This window comes from Nomia melanderi, chromosome 9 (genome assembly GCF_051020985.1).
Source record: "Nomia melanderi isolate GNS246 chromosome 9, iyNomMela1, whole genome shotgun sequence".
NCBI classification, from domain to species: domain Eukaryota; kingdom Metazoa; phylum Arthropoda; class Insecta; order Hymenoptera; family Halictidae; genus Nomia; species Nomia melanderi.
The window spans coordinates 2,854,093-2,878,527 of NC_135007.1; the positions used below are offsets into that span (position 1 = coordinate 2,854,093).

A 24,435-nucleotide genomic window follows, 5' to 3' on the forward strand; every position below is an offset into this window, starting at 1 on the left:
CTCGATTTACGCAGACGTTTTTTTATGTAAATTAGAATACTATTTACGTGGTAGCTTATGTGTGTGATCTTAATTTATGCGATCAGAATTTAGCAACACCGAATAAAATGTACTTTTGTTTTTTTAAGTGTCATTATTACCATTTCTTATGTTTGGCTATGCGAAATAAATACATATTTTTAAAACTTATATCAGCAACGGATTTTCTTTTGATATTCATAATTCTGAATTCAGAATTCAGTATCCGAGACAACCTTTGCTGCAGAGCATAAGAGTAAAAGACCGGTGTGCCGGATGAAAGATTTTAATATATAAATGGATGTGGTCTGTGAGGTACTGTTGCATTGAATAAATATAATGCATCAAGTGTATAAGAGATTTAAGGGAACGAGGAATGGCACCACATATTTTCAAAGATGAAGAAATGAAACTACTGCTTAGGAACTTTCATGATTGATCATAGTCTTTTAAAGGGAAAATTGGAAGAAAGTGAATTTTAAAACCAATATAATACCTTGTTACAAAGGGAAACTTAACACTGAAACTACCGAGCAGTTAAATTGACTTTTTCAAATTTCTCTGTAGAAACTTGCAGAGTGCATCTATTAAGAGTTTAATTGATTTACAATCCAGTTTGCGTATTGCTAAATCAATTTCTTTAATAATTTCTCAGAGAAGCATCTGTTATCTATTTAATAATTGCAAAACGAAGAAATCAGGAATGGGTCGTTTTGACCTGTCTAGTAGTTTTAATGTTAACAGGAAATAGATTGAAATAATATCTGATATTTATATTTAGCATATAAAACTAATATAAACATAAAACTATTGCAGTTTTAACAAAATAGTAGGAATATTGTAATTCCGTATTATGTATAAGTAATATAGCTGTATAAACAAATTCTAGAAGAATCCATTCGTGCAAATAATACATTAAAAGACAGTGCACTTTTCTCAGATTTGCCGATAAAATATTAATCAGTTTTCCTGTACATTCCCGTGTAAAAGATATAACATTATTATATTTTAAGTTACTCCACACAGTTCTAACAACAATGACGAATTATTTTAAACCATTACTACAGTTGTTAAAACGAATAAAATCACCTAATACCAAATCGCATTGTTGAATTCTATGTCAACACAATATTGACCGTTCACGAGTTACCTCGTGTTTGCACTTACATGAATCATTTAAATTTTTTAAACGCAGGGCAATCAAAGTTATATAAAAGATATGTCCAAAGCTTCATTGCAATTCATTATGTATAAATAAAGTATATGGAACTTTTAACACATTGTTGACCGGTAATTTTACACAGAAGGTATTTTATGTCACCGGTTATTATCCCGTAATTAAATATGAAAGTGAAACAATCTAAATAGACACACGATTTCTAACCCCAGTAGTTTCTAAGATGTCCGAACAAATATGTTCCTCACCTTCGAAGGCTCTTTTCATCCCTCCGATACGAGTAACGACCGATAAAAAGATACACTCTACAGCCATACGTTTTTCATCCACGCTCGAGAGTATCTAACGTTAAAAAGAACAGATTAAAACAAGACCATCCCCGGAGAGGGAATGGGGAATCGAAATATCGGAGATTAAAATGGACGTTATCAGCATCTATCAGATACAACGCAAAAGGGGAAAAAACAGCTGGCGTAATCCCATTGCGGTGGAAGCTATTTATCGCGGAACGAAATTATGCGAATTGATGCGGTTTCGAGGACATCGAGCCGCGTATTTACATTTTATTAAAAGTGACAGGGGCCGATGGCCGGGCATAAATCGCGATCCCGCCGATATCACGAGTTCCCTGCATACTGCGGTGGATGCAGATGCGAGGCTGATCCGCGGCTGCACGGCGGATGCCCGCACGAAAGCCGCGTTGTAAAGATCAGACTTTATTCCTCCATTTCCCTTCCCGCCGTTTTTCCGCTTCGAATCTCCGTATACGCGGCGAACGACGTTGTTTACACGGTGCCCGATAAGACGATCCATCTTATCCGCGACAGATCAGCTGATACCAGTCGCGAAATGTGTCCCCGTTCTCACCTGTCCCTCCATTTCTCTGGCGGAACTTAGAAGAACCGATGCAACGAGGCAGAACCAATAATGGAGCCTTGCAACGTCAAAGTAAGCAATCTCGAGTAGCGTTTGATAAAAAACCTTATCGATAAGTTCAGAAGAAACTTGGCGCGTCAGACTGCCCAGAAAAATTAATTAGAGAACTATCAGTCTTCCGGCAAATTAAATTGTTTATGAATACCTGTTAATACTACTTCTAAAAGGGCTTCAACGTGAATTCCGGTTAATTAGGGTCCGTTTAAAGTTTGAAACCTCCGTCCACCGGCCACCCTTCCCTGTCGCAAGTCCAAAAAATTTGTCTCCATTATACCGTGAGATGTTCTGTAATTTGGTTTAACGACACCGGCAGCACAAAGCTTGCGGAGCCACAGGAACGTCCGCCGGTCGACGGTAGACAATGGATCCCCTTAGAAGAAACTTCTTCCGTCGCGTTAACGAAGACAAAGGGAAACGCGAAGGCGAGTCGAGCGGAGTCGAAGTATTAGCACGGAACATTAACTCTAAATCCGTAATCGACAGTACCATTAACGCCCAGGAACCGAACCGTCGGAAAGGAAACCGAGGTCAAGAAACACGTGGCCGAAACCGCTGAAAAAAGTCGGCCGTTAATTTATTTAACGGGAACTACCCTGCGCGTCGCCCCGGTTTTCCGACCCTGTTTAAAGTCTCGCGCGCGATCGGCGAATATTTAAAAGGAACAATAAAACTTACTGTCTAATTTTCGCCGTATTGGTGGAAGTAGGTCGATCGCACCTCGAAGAACGGGACCATTATCGTGTATTTATGCCCGCGCGGGAAGGGCCGGTGAAATACCGGCTATCGAGGAATAATGGTGGGACGTGACGCTCACGTGAAAAAGCGCAATTTTCCAATAGGCGTGTGCGCAGCCCACGGGATGCCGGTCGAATTCTAAAAGTTCCTTTTTAGTGGGCCGTATATCAATCCGGCAGACGTCGCGGTGTCATGAAATCGTGATCTTCGAATGGGCGTAAATTTTTTCTTCGCCACGGCCCGAAACTACTCCTCCCTGGCGAATTCTTTTTCGATCAGCTTCCAGCGGCCGAACAGCCACTTCGCCTCCTTTTATTCTTCTTCCGCGAATAAATTTCCCCGCTCGGGCGGGAATCCACGGCCATTATGTCGCGGGATCCACCGTTGGGGGAGAACATTAATTTTATGGAGCCGATGATCGCCTTTTTTATTCCGCCGTCTAGCCCAGGTGAGAACGCTCGTTGACGGAACTGCGGGTGCGATATTTCTGCTTGGTAGTTTTAGATAGAGTAATTTCTAAAGTATGTTCGGGCATAGGGTTCGTGCTTTAAAAGCATGCTGGTGTTTCGATTTATGGCCCTGTCCCCGACTTCGGGTTTCTCGACTCCTATACGCCCTTGTCGATTTATCGAGGATGCTGCGACCAATCGAGGTACAATTGTCCAGGCGCACTGGATATTGGAATGTAATTTGAAGATTGAATTACTGGTTGGTTCGCAATTTTCGGCGTAATTGAGTTGGCAGATGTCCTTTGCGTTTAGTTCTTCGGTGATTTTGATAATGAAATTATGAAAATGGAAGAAGAACAGAGAAAAATCAAACTAAAAAACGGGAGCGAGTGTAATGTTTTATATTTGCTAGTAAAAACGATGAAGTTCCTATTTAGCAGACCTTAAATTGCGGGATTATACAATTAATCGTTAAAGGCGATAACAAAGTGAGAAAATAACCTTGACCATTTTAAGAAGATTTATTACCTACACCCACACCATTAAACTTCGCAAAACTTACATAGTACTGTAGAATTCACAATATTTTTTGTATCAATAGTTAGTAGATGGTACTGTTTTCTATCGTCTTAAATAATATGATGTTTTATCACTAGTAAAGGAACAGGAATTTATCTACATGATTTCAATGATCTGTGATGTAAGGGCGTTTGGTAGTAAAGATATAAAACAATAATTCTAATGGCACAACAGAAATTCAGTAGTTCGACGGTCCGCAGTAGTTAAAAAAGTAAAAAGGAATATTCGATGTCTAGGAGAAACTCATTGCTAAGAGGATTCTTACAAGAATGCTGTATCTCTTTTGACATTACATAACCTTTGAACAATTGGTTACTCACATGATTTCAGTCGAACAGCATCTTGAACGGGTGGAGAGGAAAGTGGATTCGGCCGCAGGCACCACCTCATCTCGCGGCTCGGCCAGTAACAACGACGTGCCGAAACTAATTCCGCCATTACTATCGGGCCGAGCGCTGCGAGTGGACGTCTTTCCTTGCCTCTCTAACCGTTTCAGACACTACCAGGTTGGGATCATCTGAATAACCAACTCTACCTAAATAAAATAATTCCATATTTTTACGAATAACAAAAATAGTGTCGGTGATCAAGGTTTTAATATTGTTTTACATTATAAAAGATTGACGGTTGACAGGGTAGAGTAACTGCGGAAATGGCGTTATCTTAGTATTTCTCTGGTTAGGAATATAAAGAATGACATCACGGTTTTGTAAACATATTTAACCGCGTAGGGTTATCTATCCTATATTTTAACCCTTTGCACTCGAGACTCTCACGCACTACTTGATTTCATACAGTAGAACTCTAAAATTTGAGATGTAATATTATGCTTCGCATAATGCATAAATTTGAGAAATATTGAAATAAAATAACTTTGTTCCTCGATGTACGTGTGATTTCTCTTCGAGTTAGTTTCACAAAATATCGTTTTTATCTCATCAGAAAATGTTGAAATATTTCTAGTGAAAAATTTCTAAGTGCAAAGGCTTAAATTTGATATAAACAATATAAAAGTTACTTTGTTTTTCGAATGTGAGTAACCTCGTAGAAATCGTAGTTTTTATGTATCTTCTCCTGGTTTTATAAATGTATAAAATATATTTTAATATGAAGGAAAATTTGTATATTTAATTTAAATGTGAATGCCGTCTGCATTTCCAAGAAATTGCGATTTTTCGTAAGTTGTGAAAAGATAACGGTAATTGTCAGTGAAATTGTAATGCCTTTGTTTAAGGATGATACGCAAAAAGTAAATAATTAAAAATTAGTACTATGATGCTTCTTTGTTTCATGAAAATCGAAAAATGGAGATTAAAATATTGTTACTTTTGCTCTCGATAGAATTTTAGTTTATCTACTTTACTTATTTTAGATGATATCTAAAATTGTTATTAGTGAACAATTAATAATTGTTTACTGTAGTTTCTACCGAATATTTATATTAATAAATTTAATTTAATCTCGTTAACACAAATATTTTGTATAAATTCAACTTTATACTTACAAACCATTAAAAAAAATACACATCGAGCGTACACAATTTTGTTTGTTGTTTAAAAACATTTCTTTCCAAGCGACATTATTTTTATTAAAAAATAAAAAATACCTTTCTAAGTTCTTGAACCACTAAGTTAAAGGCACTAGTAATTGAGTTGATATCAGTAGTTGACCATTTTTCAGGAAAAAGTGAAAAATAAGGTTTTTAGAAGTAATAATCTTTTGATAAAGGCGCGGTAGATATGCTGTAAATCTATTAACCCAACTCCGAAACATTCTTACCTGAATTAAATTGCTTATCATAAAAACTAACGATTTATTTCATTGGTGTTGGTTTTATAACTCCGTATTGTAACTTTCTTAACGTTGTCGTTAAGAAACGGTGTATAATTCACGGTAAGAAATTGCTAACCTTTTAACTTTTTATCACTACTGACGCAAATAATGAATTTTCAAAAATGTCTATAAAATGTGTATAATACAACTATTTCAAAAACGTTCACTTTGTTACATAATATCAGAATTTCAAACAGCATTTTTGCGCATATAGTCTCTGTATTTAATAAAGGCCCAAATGTTTACTATTATTTACGCAGACATTTCTTTTTAGCTTAGTCAACTACCGGTGCTTTTACCTTAATTAAACTAGAAATTTCATATAAATCTTCTAACTTCCTAATATTCCTTAAAGTTAGGAAAAAATTCTAGAACATTCTTCAAAGAAGCGGATTAACGATATTTTCAGTTTATCGTACAGAAAATACAAGAATATAAAGACCACAATATAATAATTACTACGTAACAAGTAAACAAAGATACATAGAAATACCGTTGATAAGTTGCAGTGTTATCTAATTTCTTTTTGACTTAGCATGTCACTGCTTCGCTGCACAGTACTTCGAGTATCCCAAAGAATCGAAAATCGAAGAAAATTCGAAGATAGTCGCCTATCGTCGGCGAAGAAGCCAGACGCGTTACATGCTGGGATCGCGAAGAAAGATCGTACTGGGGCGGTTCTTTTTCGTTTTGAAACACCGCGCCGAGGAAAGAAAGGAAAATTTATCTCGCAGTCGCACGGGCAAAAACATGGATCTCCTCGCTGATATAGAGGGACCGCTGAATAGATGCTCGATGCCTGTGTGCACGGGCCACTAGGAGAACATTCACGACCTACAAACATATATTTACCACGACGTCTGGTACTCGAGCAGCCTCACCCTCCTACATAAGCAGGATTCCACGATGCCCGGATGTGTCTTGTTCTCTTTGCTCCGCAGGAACGTCGAAAAGATCCTTCCCTTGGAAGCTCTCGAAATGCTTATTTTACGGCGGCGGCGTCATAAAGGCGCGATCTTCCAATGAGCGTAAAACTCTCGACTTCGATTCACCGTTACCCTACGGACTCTCTCCGATAAATACAGATAGGGTGGAAAGAGGCTTGTCCCCCTCCTTGCGTCATGTATCCGCTTTTTCTGTCCCAGTGGACAATGGGGATTTGAATCTTGCAAAGGGAGTTCTCAAACGCGATTCGATGCATTCTGAACGTGATTAGGGTCGGATCGTACAGGGTGAAGAGTGTGAACAGTTTGCAGTATATTAACCCTTTGCTCTCGAGACGCGACTCTCAGTCGTCATTTAATTCGACGCAGTAAAATTATAAAGTGAAAAATTCAATATAAAATGTTGAATATGATATTAACGCATAAAACATAGAAATAAAACAATTCTACCTCATAATTTATGCAAGATGTTTCTTTATGTAAGTTGGAAATAATATTATTAATATTTCGTCAGAAAATAATGAATGTTTGTAATGAAAAATATTATAAATTATCGAGCGCAATGGATTAACCCCTTGGAGTACGATTTATTTCTTAACCAATATCGGTACTTTATTATTAATAATTTATTGGAAGAGACTGATGAAATGACAGACATGTGACTCATGTGAGTAATGTATTGTACTTAGTATGTAATACAGTTAATATACGTGATCCTTATAAAAATTGTAACAATAAACTCTTCTGTTGATTTCTTCAGATCTTCAGTATAATATTCAAGTGAAACTTTATTTTTAAAGTCATTTTGAATATTTAACACTTTTAAGCTCTAGTATTAACTTCAGTCCATTAGGGGAAAGTAGGATAAAATGGAACGCTTTTTTCTTATTGTAATAACCAAGTATCTGGAGCAATAAATGCATGAAACCTTTTTTAGAAGCCCTAAGTACACCTTTGGCTATAAGGAAATGAAAACTTTTTTAATAAAAATGTTTACTTCCGAAGGAAATTACGATTCTCTAAGCATTCATGTAGAATCAAATACAAATACAACATAAATAGACTATAAATATACAGGGTGAGTCAACTAACGTTTCCATCTCAAATATCTTTGTTGTTTTTAAAGATACGTGAAATGTCTTAAGGACAAAGTTGAATGGTTCAGTGGGGCTCACATGATACCAAAAATATTTCTGTTTTTATGTCATTTTTTTTTAGTGATTTTAAGGTCTCCTTGATTTTTTTAAATGGAATTAACTACTTTTTTTAACATAGATCGATAGAGTATTAAATTCTGAGTATAAAAGTGTTGACCTTCATTCGTCCTCATATGTCCTTTACTGAACATCTTTCCAATGCTTTCAATTGAAAATTAACGCATGCACTGCTCTGCGGTCGACTCGATACGAGCTTTTTATCTATGGAAAACATTACTCCATTTTACCTTACTTTCGTCTATGCTATTCTATGCATTAAAAGAATAAATCTATGTAACATTCTTCAGCAAACCGCCTCGACATTATACTTCGTTACTCAGCTAGCCCCTCCAAGACACATTTTCATATCGAAGTATCGTGACACGATATTATCTGATTCCTTGGACTATTTATTTATCGGGGACACGCGCTGTCTATGATGAAACGGTCGAGTCGAATTGCCCGGAGAATACTTTGGCGAACGGCCAATGCATAATCGTTTCTAATAAATACTCGTCGTGTCGGGGAACGGGAACGGCTGACAATAAGGACGAAAGGACCAGCGAGGAGCGAACGGGAGAAATGTGTCTGTCCGGTCGGTCGATGGAAACGTCCCGCATTCCTGGGACAGGATATTCTGCCAAGAAAATTCTTTTGGACTCGGACTCGCCTGTTGACCCCGATTCTACCGAAATTTCTTGTGATTAACTCCACATAAGGATCAATAGCAGACGATTATAGGTTCTCGATTCTGGCAGACAGGCTTGCGTAATGATAGCGCTGATACGATTCCGTGAACTTAAGCGGATGGAACATGAATGAATCTGATCAGACGAATTTAATATTTCATCCTATCATCCACCAATTCCTATCTGAGACGAACAATTGAATACGGAAGAATATGAAGGAAGATTAACAGAAATTTAATTATAATGATCTTTGAAGTCATGGGATTTTGTCGCAAAAAACATTAATATTTGCACGCAATGCTTAATTTCGAAGGTAAATTTGATTAGATATCCTCATACGTATAATATGTGCCAATTGAATACCTATTCCGTATAAAATCTTCTCAATAATTAATTATGATTCAATTGGCACATATTATACGTATGAGGATATCTCGAATTTACATAACAAGCGAATACTTATTGTATTTATTTTATATTATCGAATATATTCTTATATATAACAATAGGACACATAACATTTAAGAAAATCCATCAATAATTTCATCACTTTCGTTAGGTAATTATTGAAAAAGTGTTCTTGCAATTTTGGTTATGTCCATGATCATCAAAGCAAATAGAAACGAGGCATCATATCATATTCAATTTTGGACCTACTGCAACCGGAAATTCGCTGGGTAACTACTTACGGATTTAACGATAAGAAACGGAATGTATAACCCAACTAACTCCCGAATAACATGAATTAGAAGGAAATTACGCTAGAAATTTAGATAACAGGAAGTACGAATCTGAAGGTTTATGACCATCTCTTGACGAGGGTATGATTAAGTTAGGTTGCAACCAGTTGCTCTTACGGAAGGGGACTGACATACATATATACATGAATAATTCATATTAAAACACTTAACACATGCATGGCAGAGGTGTTTCTATTTTCAGAGTTAATTGGCAGTATTATTTTTTTAAAATGGTAATATCAGATAATAACAGAAAAAGTCAAACACAGGCAAACGTGTGAATTAAATCTATGGTAATTCGCTCGAATATTAAATAATGGATTTATATTTTATCGTTCCTTTTATATTCATGACAACTGAAGTGTCAAACACTTCAAGTAAAATATTTGTAGCAAAAATGAAAACTTTTTAATTTTTATGCCGTCATATACGAAGCTTCTACTGAATATTACATCGAATTTCGTACAAAAATTATTTTCACAGCTGTATCTGTCGAAGCTTGCTTTTCACAGTTTCACGTTTCAACTGAAAATATAATCAAAGGTGCATGATACATGCTGTGCCAATTACTCTGGTTTTAATTATTGAATTAATTATTTCAAGCTCAAAGAATTCAAATCTAGAACACGATAAACGAACGATAAATGTATAGGAATAATGACCGTGATTTGTCGGCTGTCAAATAGATCAATGAAATCAAAATTTAAATAGAACAAAGAATATATTATATTATTTTACAGACGGAGTGTATTTATATTACTGATCAAACGATCTGCGAAGCAAATAGAACAATGTTGTACAGAACGTTGAACAATAAAATCGGAAATAAGAGTCGATAAAAGAATTCGCGGAGAAATAATTTTGCAACTTCGTTGATTTAGAAGAATTGTCATTATGTTCAATATTTCATTGTTGTCATGTGGCTCCAGCATCGACGTGACTGCGGTGCCCGTACGTACATAAATTACAAATTATGCGGAAGAGATAAAGGTGACCGAGCACGGGCGCTACGTTCAGCCCGTATAGATGTAAACGGTGTACGTGCACGTCTATTATATATGTACCAAAGGGAGATGCGCAACGTATCAAAGGGAGTCACGTTTTGCTGTGATTTAACTCGTGTCTTCATTATTTACGTTCTTCGAACCACCATGGCAAACAGTCACGGTTTCACTAAACGAGCAAAAACTGGCCGCCTACCTTAGTTATGCAGCGTTTTATCGAGTCCGCATACAGTCAACGATATTAATTTCCGCTTTTGTACAACCCAAACTGAGTCTATCATTACAATTCTGATTAGAAAGCGTTTTTTGTCTGAGACTGAACAGGAGCATCCAGTTTCATTAGCCTTTGAACGCCAGCGCTTTTATCAGCTTTGTGCGTATTCCAACGTAGCATTTCAAAGGCGTAGGAGTAGTCCAATTTTTGCGGAAATATGTTATATGTTTTATGTTTTTACATAAAATACTGCTCATTTTACGCACAATGCGAAATATGCCATACTTACCATTCATCTATAACTACTATACGATGATTAAAGAAAAGAAAAAAAAAATTAAAGAAAACACATTGTTTTGCTATTCTGGAATCGATTTGTTTTCTTATAAGGATATGTGATATCGTATATTATTTTACACTTATCATATGTGTAAAATAGTCACTATCTTGCGTGATAATACCGATTTTAGTGCAATCCTGTTCACATCCTAAAAAAATCAATACTAGACTAACTTCGACTGTCGATTAGTGACTCTTTTCCAGATTTAATGAAACAAAAATTAAATAATAATTAAGTAAAGATTAAATCTCCGAGCGAAAAAATTGTTAGCCATAACTAAATCTTTAAACATTTAGATCAACATGACTGACCGAAGTCGTGCAATACCCAATGCTGAAGATATCCCACATAAAATAAAGACTTAAACCTTCAGCCTTAATAATTAATAAACATAGTAGACTACCATGAGACTTACCTTCGTTAAAGCGTTAAGTACCGATGAAATCCCTGAAGAGTTTTTTACAATAACCATTTTCTCACAGGTATGGGCGCATTAATAATTTCTTAGGATAAATCTAGTACTATTGAAATTAGGATAGAAGTGTATGGATGAAATATCTGCATTATTTTAAAAGTACTATATTTATTATTCGTCTGAAGTATCACTTTAACAGACGGTCATGCGTCGTTTATATACAAATGTGTACACTCTGTACATTCTGTCCTATACGATAAACGTTAACACGAACCTGTACAGAAGCGAGAATTGTCGTTAACTAAACGCTAAGTTCCTGACAGCTTTGCAACGTATTTGCTTACACCGGTTTAAAGTTAACACGCACGCGGTTCACCGGTTCAATGTCTGTTCTGACAAACCTTCTTCATTTTCATTCTTTATTATTTTTTACTGATCGATCGTTTCTCATTTAATTGACTAATTGAATTATTCCTCCGTTCGCTTAGCCGCGTGCTCGAGCTCGAGCACCGAAATTAACGTCGATTTCATTTCCATAGCTGATATACCAATGAAAAAGATCAATCGATCGTGAACAAAACGCCGGATTCGCGGTCGCGTTTTTCGCTTTACCTTCGTTGAAGCCATACAGAACAGATTATCGTCATTATGCGAACCTTTCTGGGGATGGGGATCGGGAAATAAATTCGAAGCACCTGTTAAATAGTTCGCGAACGTAGCGAGCATACTCTTTTCGTTTATCGAGACGATTTTTGTACGTTTGGCAGGCCGACGACCGACCGATCAAGCGCACCGGCTGATCCGATCCCGATCGAACACGTTCGAGCGTAAGCGCGATTAATTATAAATGCATTGCTTCGACTTTTCTGTTCCGGGTGTGCGTGAATTCTGTTACGTATTCTCGACTATTTAATGGAAATACCGTGGAAAAATAGTTCGCCCAATATCGCAGTAACCGTATTCTTTTTTTTCATACTTTTATTCGTAAACATATTCACCGCGTAAACCGACACATGTGTACAAAAGGGGTTATTATGTTATGTTAGACCTGAATATCATTATCCCGTCGACTGTGTCGACGTGTCCTTTAACGGTAGGAATCTACTTACTCGTTGCCCGAAACAATCGTTTTGCATTCGACGGATCTCCTTGAGGTCGTCTTAAACATTTTACACTTTCAAACGATCGTGTGCCAAACGTGCGACCACGCGGCATTGTTGGGACTGAACATAGTGACTTAGAGGACGCTCGAGTGCGATTGTCAACCGAGCGAGCTCACTTCCGGCTTCCGATATGTTATGTATCTCGTTCCCACGAGGTTCATTCTTTTCTAGTGAAAAACATCTGAAAAAGACGTTCACCGCCGTTTCTTTGTGCCTCGAATGTGTTTCTAAGGTGTGCTTCAGGACAAACCATTTGCTTCTCGACTTTGACGGTAGCGTAATCAACTAAAATTGCCCTGGAAGCGTCCCGGCAAGTATCGGTGCTTACATAATACCCACGATTGATATCCGTTTTTGTTTATTATTGCGGACGTAAAGGAATAGTTTAAGCAGTTCGCTAATATGTCTTCATTATGACATGAATCTATGCAAATGAAAATATGAATTTATACAGGGCGCTTCTTTCCCTTTTATTGCTTTTTTAGTTACGTTTTTATAGGTTATTCAGATGTGATGTTTATGGCAAATGGGAAAAATTAATGGGTAGGAATTATACTGACTAACATTATATTCCTTTTAATATTTGTTATTTTTAATTAACGATTGGCTTTTATCAAATTATATATATGATGAATACTAAATGTGCCACTAACTTTAAAAACCGTATAATTTCATTCTTGTTTGGAATATTTCTTTTCAAAATCAACTTGAAATGGTTGCGGATGAACTGTTTAAAAGAGTTAAATTAACCGTATGCATAAACAGTACGTCGAAATAATCATTATAAATAATAATCATATACAATCATCTCAGGATTGAAAAGTTACGAACAATTAAATAACATTTCAACACACAAGCCATTTTGATCGCGAAACAGTATTTTATTATTCTTATCATTATTATGATCAGGATGAAGAAACGCCCCGTACTAAATGGGTGCATATGAAGCATTGTTTGAACGTTTTAAACCTCAAATGGTGACCTCTCTAAACGAACTTCCCTATTAAAAATAACCTTTCGTGCGCATCGATCTAACAATAATACCAGCGATCTTGACCGGAAAAACCATATGGTTAACGGCAGCAAGAATTTCCGTAACAACATATTTTACAAACACAATATATTACGCGTATACAGACATGCCCGACCTAAGCGATAACAATACCCACGTTAACAATAACAGAGCAGACATCGCATATCCCATGTCTCGCTTACAAAAACTTTGGTCCGTGATATCTGATCGATCCGACGCGCAAAAGAAACACTTCGGTGCTGAAGTAAACACTAGAAGGGTATGGTGGCCCCGATCTCCAGATCCATCGACCTCTCGGTCATGTCGATCGATCTGACCACGCAACGAATGGTGCCGAGGGATGATCTCGAGCCGTCCAGCGAGCTTTGCGTTCCGACGGTTCTCCTCGAGGGCCGCGCGAATCTTCTGGCGGCTCTGTTGGGCCACGTACGATAGAATGGCTCCTGGTTGTTGCGTTTCAAGGCACTCCATATGACCGACGATCTTCTGGGCGGCAAATGCGAATGGGAAGGGCAGCTGCAGTGCTGCCAGGCCAGAGTCGGCGCTTTGCATCGGAAAATGGGAGCTCTGAAGGCCTCCGGTGGCCTAAGGATTAGAAGACTATTCAGCCTGGAATAGTCCGTTTCCAAGCGCAACGGAGTCAAAACCGTAACACCGTCCATTGGTTCTTTTTTATCGCGTCCGGTCGACTGTAGGATAGCGACATTACCGTGAAATGTTCTCGCATTTGTCCCAGTAGACCCTGGTCCGGATACGTCGTATAGTTTCGTCCCGCCGGTTTCGTCGATACCGCCCGAACGAGGCTCCGTCTCTTTTATATCGTTCAGTTCCTGTGACGGGAGGCTGTTTCGTTTCACCGTTCCTAAAGATATCTCGGAGCTCTGGCTGACGTTCCGTGCGAACTTGTCCAGAGACGCTCGATCGTCCTGGTCCGAGTAGTCAAATTGGTCAGGCCGATCGATCGCGCCAGTACACGTGGATCAGGAGGATGAATTCGCCTCAACCGTCGAGCTAGTTGACGCGTCATCGTCCAGCGAGCTCTGCGTAGCCACAGTCACTTTGTTTCCCTCAGTCCGACTAGACAGCTGACGATCGGTTGCTGTTTGACGGGGATGGCGTCGCTTGTAAGGCTCCCAATCCCCTGGATCCCGGCGTCAGTGCGTCGCGATCACGTCCGGAGCGCTCTTTGTGCTTTCTATACTGAACGGCCGCCTTTGATCGATCTCTATCACTGCCTCCGCTCGGTACCTCGGGTCGGGTGTCGTTTGCTGAGTAGACTTTGGCGTGCTGGAGTGCTGGGAGTTTGGCGTATTGCCGGATCCAGCCCCGGATCCGTAGAGAGAGCTGCCGTACCTCTCACCTGACCCAACTGTCGCTTGCCTCACCAGTTTAGGGGATTGACGATAGGCACTGTTTTCCCTGTTGGGCTGTGGACTTTGAAACCTCTGGTAAGACGGATAGTCCGGCGGTTCTTTAAAAGGAGAACCTTGATGTAGAGGCAGTGGATAGCTGGACTCGTGGGTTGACCAGCCGGGCGGAGCTGGGATCGGATTGTGCTTCGGGCAGATCCCCATGCTGCCGTCTCGACCCCTCGAAGCTGGACTGCATCCCGAACACTGGGAGGTTGAGTGCTCGGGACTGTGCTCGGAAGACTGTTGCTGGGAAAGCTGAGAGCTTTGTCGCGAGTTCGAAGGACTTTGATGGTGGTGCAAGTGGTGATGACGGTGATGATGAAGATGGTTGGTCCCGTTTTGTGAGCCTGGCCCCCGAACACCGAATGTCGTGAAGCCGAGGGGCATCTCGAAGAGGCTCTCCCGCGTTTGACAGGAACTGTCCCGCATTTCTGGCTCGTCGTTGGATTCCTGAAGGCGTTCCTGCGTCGCGTTGCTGACGTTGTTACTCTGGTGGATGTCGTTCATATCCCTGGTGTTGTATGCCATCTCTAATACGAGTTCCTTAGTGTAATCCTGAGCTATAAGGGTGGTGGGCGGTAAAAGCTCCTTGCTGGGGACCACTTCCAAGCTCGGTGATTCGCTGCCTCGGTCCCCGATATCTGTTCTGGAAGACGAGATTGGACAGGGTGTTGCCTTACGGCCGAGTTCGTCTAATCGATTCTCCCTGGACTGCCTGATGTGCTCCTGAGAAAGATAAATGAATTCTTTCAATTGATCGGGCGGGGATTGAGATTCTACTACTGTGATGCGGCTCCTCCTATGGCCGTAGCTCTTCCTTAGAATTTTTCTAACTGTCAGGGAAATTGTTGGGAGTGTGTGTGGCTTGATGCGTGAATTAATTAGACATCGGTGGGTAGTATGGAAACACTATATAGTAATAAACTACAACATAATGTATTTTATTTCAAAATTCAATTTGCGTTTAGATAAAAAGAAAGTTACTGGTTGATTAGTGAATTGAAAAGTGGTAAATACCTTTTGTTGGAGGGGATAAATAATACAGTATCATAATATGAAACGAAACTAACATGCTTCAGTGCAAGCAAAATAGAATTTATTAAAATATATATATTTATACATTTATAATACATCAGAACTGAATATATACATGTAATACAATTTTAAAGTAATGTTTTTAAAATTTCATTTTTTCATCTTCGTCAACCTTTGTCTGAGACTTTTATTTCAATATTTCAGTGATTGTAAAACAATTTATAAAACTCTATATTTATGTAAATATTTAATATACTTTATTATACACTTATATTAAGAAACATGCCAAATTCAATAGTTGTTTTTATGATTACATGTTTTACATTTGTATTCGTCATTAGTCAGAGAACTAAACGGAACGGACTGTGCTGTTAATCGAAATGAAAGTAACATGCAGAACGAAATGAAAAATATCTGTCTGAAATTAATTGTTATTTGCCTGTTAATCTATTAGTTCTTCTATGCTAGTCGTTCGTGTCTCAACCGACTTCAATTTTCCACGTTTTGTCCCACGTGAATGGGCGAAACGAACCGTGAGCCCATTTCGTATTGTGTGTTATCAGTTTTTCTCTGTATTGCGTGAATGTTAGGCACGTACAACTGTACGTGACATGTCCGACCCGTGAATTGAATCGAAATCTCATACGTTCGCCGCGTAATTGAAATTCCACTGACGCGTTGCCGAGCAAGCCATGCGTAGCGTGAAAAAAGCACTGAATTCCTGTGATTCTTCGATATGTAGATTTATTACTATTTTGTAATATCACGTCGATTCTTTCGGGGCTATTTTATTAATTTCGCACCTCTCCGTCTGAACAAGAAACATTTTTTGTCTTTGAAGGACACAGCTATAAACGAATTCTCTGTTTTATTTAACTTTTATCGAATATCGAAATCTTTTATATTTTATTGAATAAGAAACGAGAAGAATAACTGCTTCTATTCGTTACACAGTCGCGGAAGCTGTAAATCTCAAAAGTAACATATACCGTGAAACCGACATCGTGACGTTTTAAGATTAACGATCATTTTGTAACGCGTTCCGTAAATTCTAATGGCCCGTAAAACGACGCGGAACATGCAAATTTTCACACGGAGGAAGAGAAATACACAGCTAAATACTTCTATCGGGAACAGAGCTTTAATGGTCAGCCATAAATGCGTTAAATCAACGTCGCGTTATCGGAGGGGGCCCAGCGAAGTTTTCAAGTCACTAAAATATCGTTCGATCGTAAATACCCTGGATACCGGTCCGCCCTAAACGCCACCGTAACCGGTTAAGTCCTTGACGGAACTTTTAATCTCGTATCGTTTCAATTTTCTAGCAGATTGACACGGTTACGAGGTAAGGTGACTGTTAGGGGAGGATCCACTTACCCGAATGATTCGATGATCCCGGATTAGCTTCCTCACACAGTTGAAAACGAAGGCGAAACTCATACCGAAGAGTATCAGTGAGAAGACGATGAGGATTATGACGATGTGCTGGGAGTCAATCAGTCGCGACTTTTTCGTCTGAAAAATGGAACAAAGTAAACGGTTGTTTATTAATTAAAACGAAACGCTCTTCGTGATCGCTGACCGTACGCATGCGTGTCTCCAGGATTGTCTGCCTATCTAGAATACATAATTCCTTTAAGAAATCCCTAGAAACACTTGAAGCGCAATAGAATTGTTCGAACTTCTAGAGGATAAAATGGTTTAGGGAAGTTGAACGTTTAGATAATACTAGTTTACGTGGCTTTAGTGATTCTGTTTGTTTGGAGCTTGAACAGTTAGGATCTAAAGTAGTGTTACTCAAAGGGTGTACCGCAGCACATTGGTGTATTGCAAAATTTTCCAAACGTGCCGCGAAATCTTAAAAAATATTAGCCTCGTTTTTATTTTAACATCATTCTTCGAATATACGTACAAATACCATTAATAACAATAAAGTACACGAAGAATCTTTTTATGACGAAAACTATTTCAATTTTCTAAGGTGTACTTATGTGAGTTAAAATTTTCAATTTTATATATATATGAATGATGAATTTATATATAAATGAAAAATTTCCAATATCTTCTGCACTTAAAAGCTCTCCTTTTGTTGCATGTTGTACGGGAATGTCTCTAGCTTCGAATTTTGCTTCTAACAACTTGCTTCTAAAAGCATTGTCCTGGGATTTCTCTAATCAAGCTGTGTTAGAGTGAAATCTTGTTATATTTAGAAGTGTCGTGTTACACGAGGATTATCTGTACATATATTTTCAATTATTTTTAATGGTATATTGGATCTTACACAGTTACCTATTTAAACTATTCTTTGTATATGTAATTTACTTTCATAAACAAATTTCGTTTTCTTAGGTATCAATGATATTTACGATACAATAGTTCTTTAAAAAAAAAAATGTGCCATCACTCTCCGACTTATTCTACGTCTTGCAGATACCATTCGAAATAAGTAGAAGAAAAAATAGTTATCTTGAAACAGTTGAATTCTTACATATCCGATAATGAGTTTCTTTATCTCGCGATCGGCTATTTTCTAGTTCGCGTAGCGCCTGCGGTTCGTTCGTCGAAACGGAACGATGCGCAATTCATTCTGGAACAACGACGTGAAAGAAAATGCTACAGTTACGGCTCCCTTGATCATTAGCCCTAGTATGCGCAGGTTTCATGGCGCCCAGATACGAGCTAGCGTCGACAATGCATGCCAAGGTACACATTCATCGGGAACAGTTACCGTAACACGATATAGGAAGTAGCACATAACGCGGCAAGCCGAATCTCATTCTCTTCTCATCCTATGTGTACCTCGTTTCTCGCGTTTGCCGCCTATGGGAGCGTACCGTTAAACACACTGCTGAAATTTATAGACTCCGGTTATACACGGTCGCCACTCACGCACGCGTATAGATCACAATTCGCGGACGAGATTTCTACCACAAAGCAAACGCTAATGACGCATAGGCGAAACGGAATATCATTCGAGTCCATATTCCATTCAGCCGTTCAGCCTTCTCTCTCACGCGACGACGTTCAATATATTTTTTTGTCTCGGCGTCCTAACTATACGTTGGGAATGTGCGATATGCGGCGGACATATTTTGCCAAAGGCTTAATTCTGAAATCCTTCCCCGCTCGGCAGCGGAACTTTTATGAACAGGACTAAAAATAATTGGAATACTTGTGCGACGAGAAGGTAAGGCCGTTGAATTTCAGAATAACAGGAGCTGAAGCACGTCAGTTATTTTTCGAAATCGATTAAAGTTATTTGTCCTTAGCCAGACTTGGTGGAAGGGTTTAGTTCTGTGTCAAGATAAAAATGCTGAAAGGCAAACTTCCTTGAAGCTGGAAGAGGTGGATGAGTTATCGAATACCTTAACCGACTCAGATAATTAACCCCAGTGGTGCATCGAGATTCTTGTAATTCCCGATTACATGTGGAACGCATGAATTTAACTTCTTTCTTTGTAACATCGAATGAGGTTCGTGATATAGTTTTTTCTTTCAAGGAGAAGTTAAATATTATTTTCGTTTTGTGAACACTTAATCTTCATATAAACATGTACTTACAATGAACTACTTGGATTCGTTTCTTTATTGCGAAGTATTAAGGACAATGCAGCTTTAAGGATGATAGTCCAGGATAAATTGTAAGGCAAAGGGTTAATATTGGAACTACTGTTGAAATTACTCTTTCGGAATTTGTTTATTTACGATTATTGCAAAAAAAGAATGCTTTAGTGAGAAATCGTTTAAAAACTTCATTTACTCGTGCCCATGATGAAATACAGGTTAATAAAAATCTTTAGAAATGTATGTTTAAATAATAACAATTAATATATAACGTATTTAAAAGGGAAAAATATAATACTTTAAAAAATTGAATCTTTCTTTTTTAGTTTTTAAAAACGTTGGGTATCTAACATATGTTCATTAAGTATTTTAGTTAAATTAAAGCAAATGTGGGAGTTTTAGATATGAACTGTTAATTAACGCGATTTAAGATACGGTATTTAATATGAAAACCGAAACCAGACGTTAGATATCTATATATTCATCACAAATATACATTAATAAATATGATCTTAGAGGCTCTAACATCTCAGCATAACAACGTCAATAGATGACTTTATAGATGAAGGTGTCTGTTTAGAAACAGTTTAGAAAGAAAATTTCAAAATAATGGAATTTAAAATATATTTGGAAGAATTTATAAATAAGTATTTAATTGTATTGACTGATTTTTTAAAGAACATAATTCAAAGAACCAACATTTTAAATTTCTAAATACTTATTTAAATCCAAGAAGATAGTTGGTCTTTGAAAATTTTAATTAGGACAGACCCAGGCACTAGTAATTGATACTTAAAAGTGGAATTTATCAATTTTTACTAGTCGGCTTTTCTTTCTTCTTTTTCCCAGACATACAAACTGAATACTTGAAGTACATTAAGAGTGGCTGCACTGATCAAATTTACACTAACTGCCTGCAGCTGGAATGGGTAACTTCGGCTGAGGGGCTCAAACAGTTCATATAGCTAAAAAATGTTCAAGGAAAAAGTTTGCGGTCGAAAGAATCAAGCGAGATTTTAAGTACTCCGTCGAGTGAACTGATTAAATGCCGATAGAAAAATTTATTTAACTCATTCATTTTTGGTAACAGTTTTATCTTACTGGCTTTCTCCAGTGAACGAAAATGGGAAATCATTTGCTCACCTAATGAGCGACTTTTCCACTTTAACGGTATTACATGTTTAGAGACAGATTTGATGTTTAATTTTATTCTAATTATTACGCATTTTTATTATTTCTGTTATATTTGTTTATAATATTACAATCAACACGTTTTAAATGTTATAAATCAATGTTAAAATATAGTTGAGTTAACTGATATTAATACAAATCTGAAAATTAATGGCCGAGAATACATTGGACTTGTACAAATGATGAAACTACAATTAACATTAAAACTATTACATCAGTCAAAATAACAGTTTTTATAATTTTATTTTAAAATTCCTACTTCACGTTACACTTTTCTGTAATGATGTAATGACTATTGCAGCGATAAGTAAAGAAATAGTGTAATGAATTTTATTTCTTTTTATTTATTCAAACTCAAAATAATGTTCTATCATGACTACTTATACCAATACTATTCAAAACAACTGATACTTCTCAAAGTGTAAAAGGACTCTACAATTAGTTTACCAAATCAAAATTAACTAGTTTGTTTTTGTTTTGTAGAACGAGGAATTCTTTTTGTAAGAAGGTAACGAATCAGTAAATGTAAAAATATTCTATTATTGCATATTTTTTAAAGATCAGTCTACTGGTTTTAGTAGAAATAGCTTCATCTTAACTGTCGGCAGTCTTAGTGTTAATGTCCATTCTCATAAAAGGATTAATAAGAATTGAAAAGTAAATAATAAAATGCACTCCATCAGGCTAAACTTCAGTTTCAATTACTTTGTAGTAGTAATCGTTACAGTTACTAGATATGATTGAGACTTTTGACTGACTGCACTATCTTGACTGTTGACTGATACCTCTTGACCACCGCAATTCTCGTTGATAAATTAGTATTGCGGAACTGGTTTGATGCATGTATGTTACAAATGATTCATGTTTGTCTAAATTTGTGTTGTCGAATGATTGATTGTGTTTTGTTTGTATGTGACAGGTGAACGTTTGTTGCGTTGCAAGTGTATGTAAGAGTAGTGAATGCAGTGGGTTTGAGAGACGACCCTCCGTTCAAAAGTTGGCTTACAAAAAATTCAGGACTGCAAACCCAAAAGCATTTGTGTAACGATTCGTCACTGATTTATGATACGTCAATTGCCATTGAGTCACAGGACGACCTCCGCACATTCATTTTTCCCATTCAGAGTTCGAAGCTCTATTGACAATAAATCGAAAAAAAGTTAAAAATAACAATTATTAGAAATGATTATAAGCATCAATCACAATAATAAATAATCACCAATAAAAAGTGATCATAATAAAATAGCACAAATACATATTGAATTCTTAACCTGAAAAATATCAGCTCAACCGCGTAAACTTATCTGCTATCGTATCTGTATCTAATTATACCAGCACAAAACGCTCAAGCTTGTAGAACGAACGAGCAATCATAATAATAAGAACAATGGTGGATAACGAACGCATTTCGCGATAAGTAGGTATAATTAACAATATAGACAGAGTTATCGCGTTACCGGCGGCTTTCCTGCAGGCGTTCCTGTGCTCCTCGCGAATGAGATTTCTGTGCATTAGATGCTTACATTTTCCGGAGGGTGCTCGAACCTCGCGGTAGATGCGTGCACGGCTTGAATAGGAAAGGATGGCCATGTACAGAGCTGCAAGCTCTGGTTGAGGGGTTGAAAATGCCTCTTTCTGCTTCCGTATGCTGGGGAAGGTTTATTGTTATGCTTATATGGCCGAGCACACTCTGACAGACGTTCACGTGTTTTCGCAAGTCCGCGGGAAAATGCATTTCAAACGGTTACTGCATTCGCGGTGCGAGACACTTTTGACACGTTGCTTCGGTATCCGGCACGGATTTACTCCCGCCTGTTTTATTTTTGATTTCATGGATATCTATTCGACACAATATTCTGCAACGAATGCGCTGCGCGTGACGAAGGTTTTTCATTGTACTAAAAGAATTTTTTTCTTAATTCTATTGCTGTTCCTATTTCGATTGTGTGAGTAATATTTTTGTGGATAAATTATAGAGATTGTATTTCAATTTACGCTGTATGTTGTTCTTTGATTGTGTAGAACAGTTTACTTACTTTGTAAGTATGTAGTAGTGATCGGCTGTCTTAACTCCTTCGTCCGACATGCATAGGTATCACGAACACTTTAAATTACCGGGAAACTAGATAACGCCTAACACGTTTGTTACCAGCGTTTATTTCGATGACGATCTTCTGAGTTGTAATATTTTATTTAATCCAACAAATCCTCTAGACAAAATATTTAAACAATGAGACTAAAACGAATCATTGGGCTCTTAAGGACAATGTCGCAGCTTGTAACTTTAAATAACAATGTCTGTACGATTAATTATACTATATTATAATTTATATAATATTCTTCACGTGAAATATAGAGTTGCGTCTGTCACAAATTTGCGACGCTAGTAGCGAACGTGTTAAATATAAAGGAAAATTATACTACACGGGGATCTTTGCCTGTAGCTGACAGCTTTACCTGTTAACTGTGAAATTTAGTTTAAAATGAAATCAAAAAAGGAAGTATGCGTTTATTAAACGCATACAAAGAAAAAAACATCAAAACAAAGAAGAACTACATATTTATGTGAAAACATAAATAATTCATCATTGAAAGTATTAGTATCATTTCAAGCTTTAAGATAACGTGTGCACTCGTCAAACGTAGTTAATTGACTAAGTGCTAATCAGCTGTCAGTATATGTGTTTTGATTGATTAGGGAAAGTTTTTTTCCACAAAATTCGTCAGTGATTCTAATGGCAATGTACAGTTTGTAAATACATATTTAGGGACGAAAGGATTAAGGCCCTAACGCGCGGACACAAACATAAGTGTATTTCCCCTATTACGGAAACCTATGCCAGTGGTTTTGTTCAAAGCTCGGCCCGTGGGCAACGCAGGCTGCCCTTGTCTGCAAAGAGGCCTGCTGGACAGTCCTAGTATAGAGAGTACTGACGAGAACAATATAGAAATTATTTTTCAACCCATTAAGTGTTTTATTTATTTTCATGTGCTTAATTATTTAAGTGATTACAAGTATAATCGGAAAACAGAGTAAGTGCACTTGTTGAGAAAATTAGAATAAATTATAACGAAATATAATTTATTATACTTTTCTATTAAATTCTTAAGAAAATTTATTCTCTTCTTGCTTAGAGATTCATTAATATTATTTATAGAATTTCAAATGTGGTTTGTTCGAAAATAAACGAACGATTGATATTTTGAATTAAAGATATTTTGGTATTAAATAATCAAATATCAAATATTCAGAAAAGGGAAATTAAAAATTTTATATTTTACTTGCTTTTATAGAATAGAATGATATTTAGGTTGGTAAAATTTATCGATTGGGATAGTTAAATACATCATTCATCTTATTGCAAAAGAAAATTTTTGTTTTCTATGATTGATATTTTCAACAAAACAAAAAATTCCCATCTCTTCATGGCTAGTATACTCGATATAAATATCAAAATGTTCAAATTGTGTTTTCTCTCTTTATCGTGCGATGAATATTTACATCGATAGTTAATAGTGTTGCTCGCTTTCTTTTTTAATTCACGTTGTGTTTCTTTGTTAACTATTCAAACAGTATTTATATTGAAAATTGATGGGGACTTTACGTTTGGGTATCTCACGAGTATACTGCATAGTTACATTGCAACACGAAGCTAGCGATGTTTCGGCTTGATTTTACTTCCAGTGCGATTCCCTCTATCATATCAGAGATTCATACCAGTTTTAATTTCGAGAATACGCAGCAGAATTAGAACGTCGAAACATTTT

At 37.2% G+C, this 24,435-nt stretch overlaps 1 protein-coding gene across 6 annotated transcripts in view; it reads right to left on the reverse strand.

Annotated features, from left to right (window-relative positions):
* Nucleotides 1-11,454: 11,454 nt before the first annotated feature.
* Neto (Neuropilin and tolloid-like) overlaps nucleotides 11,455-24,435 on the reverse strand; it is a 209,142-nt gene continuing 196,161 nt past the window's right edge. For all 6 annotated transcript variants that reach the window (XM_031986513.2, XM_031986512.2, XM_031986511.2 and 3 more), the window contains exons 9-10: nucleotides 17,290-17,427; nucleotides 11,455-15,603 (exon numbers count right to left, since the gene is read on the reverse strand). In XM_031986513.2, coding sequence (XP_031842373.1) covers nucleotides 14,620-15,603; nucleotides 17,290-17,427 — 1,122 coding nt within the window. In that variant the 3' untranslated portion in view covers nucleotides 11,455-14,619. The remainder of the gene's footprint in view (nucleotides 15,604-17,289; nucleotides 17,428-24,435) is intronic.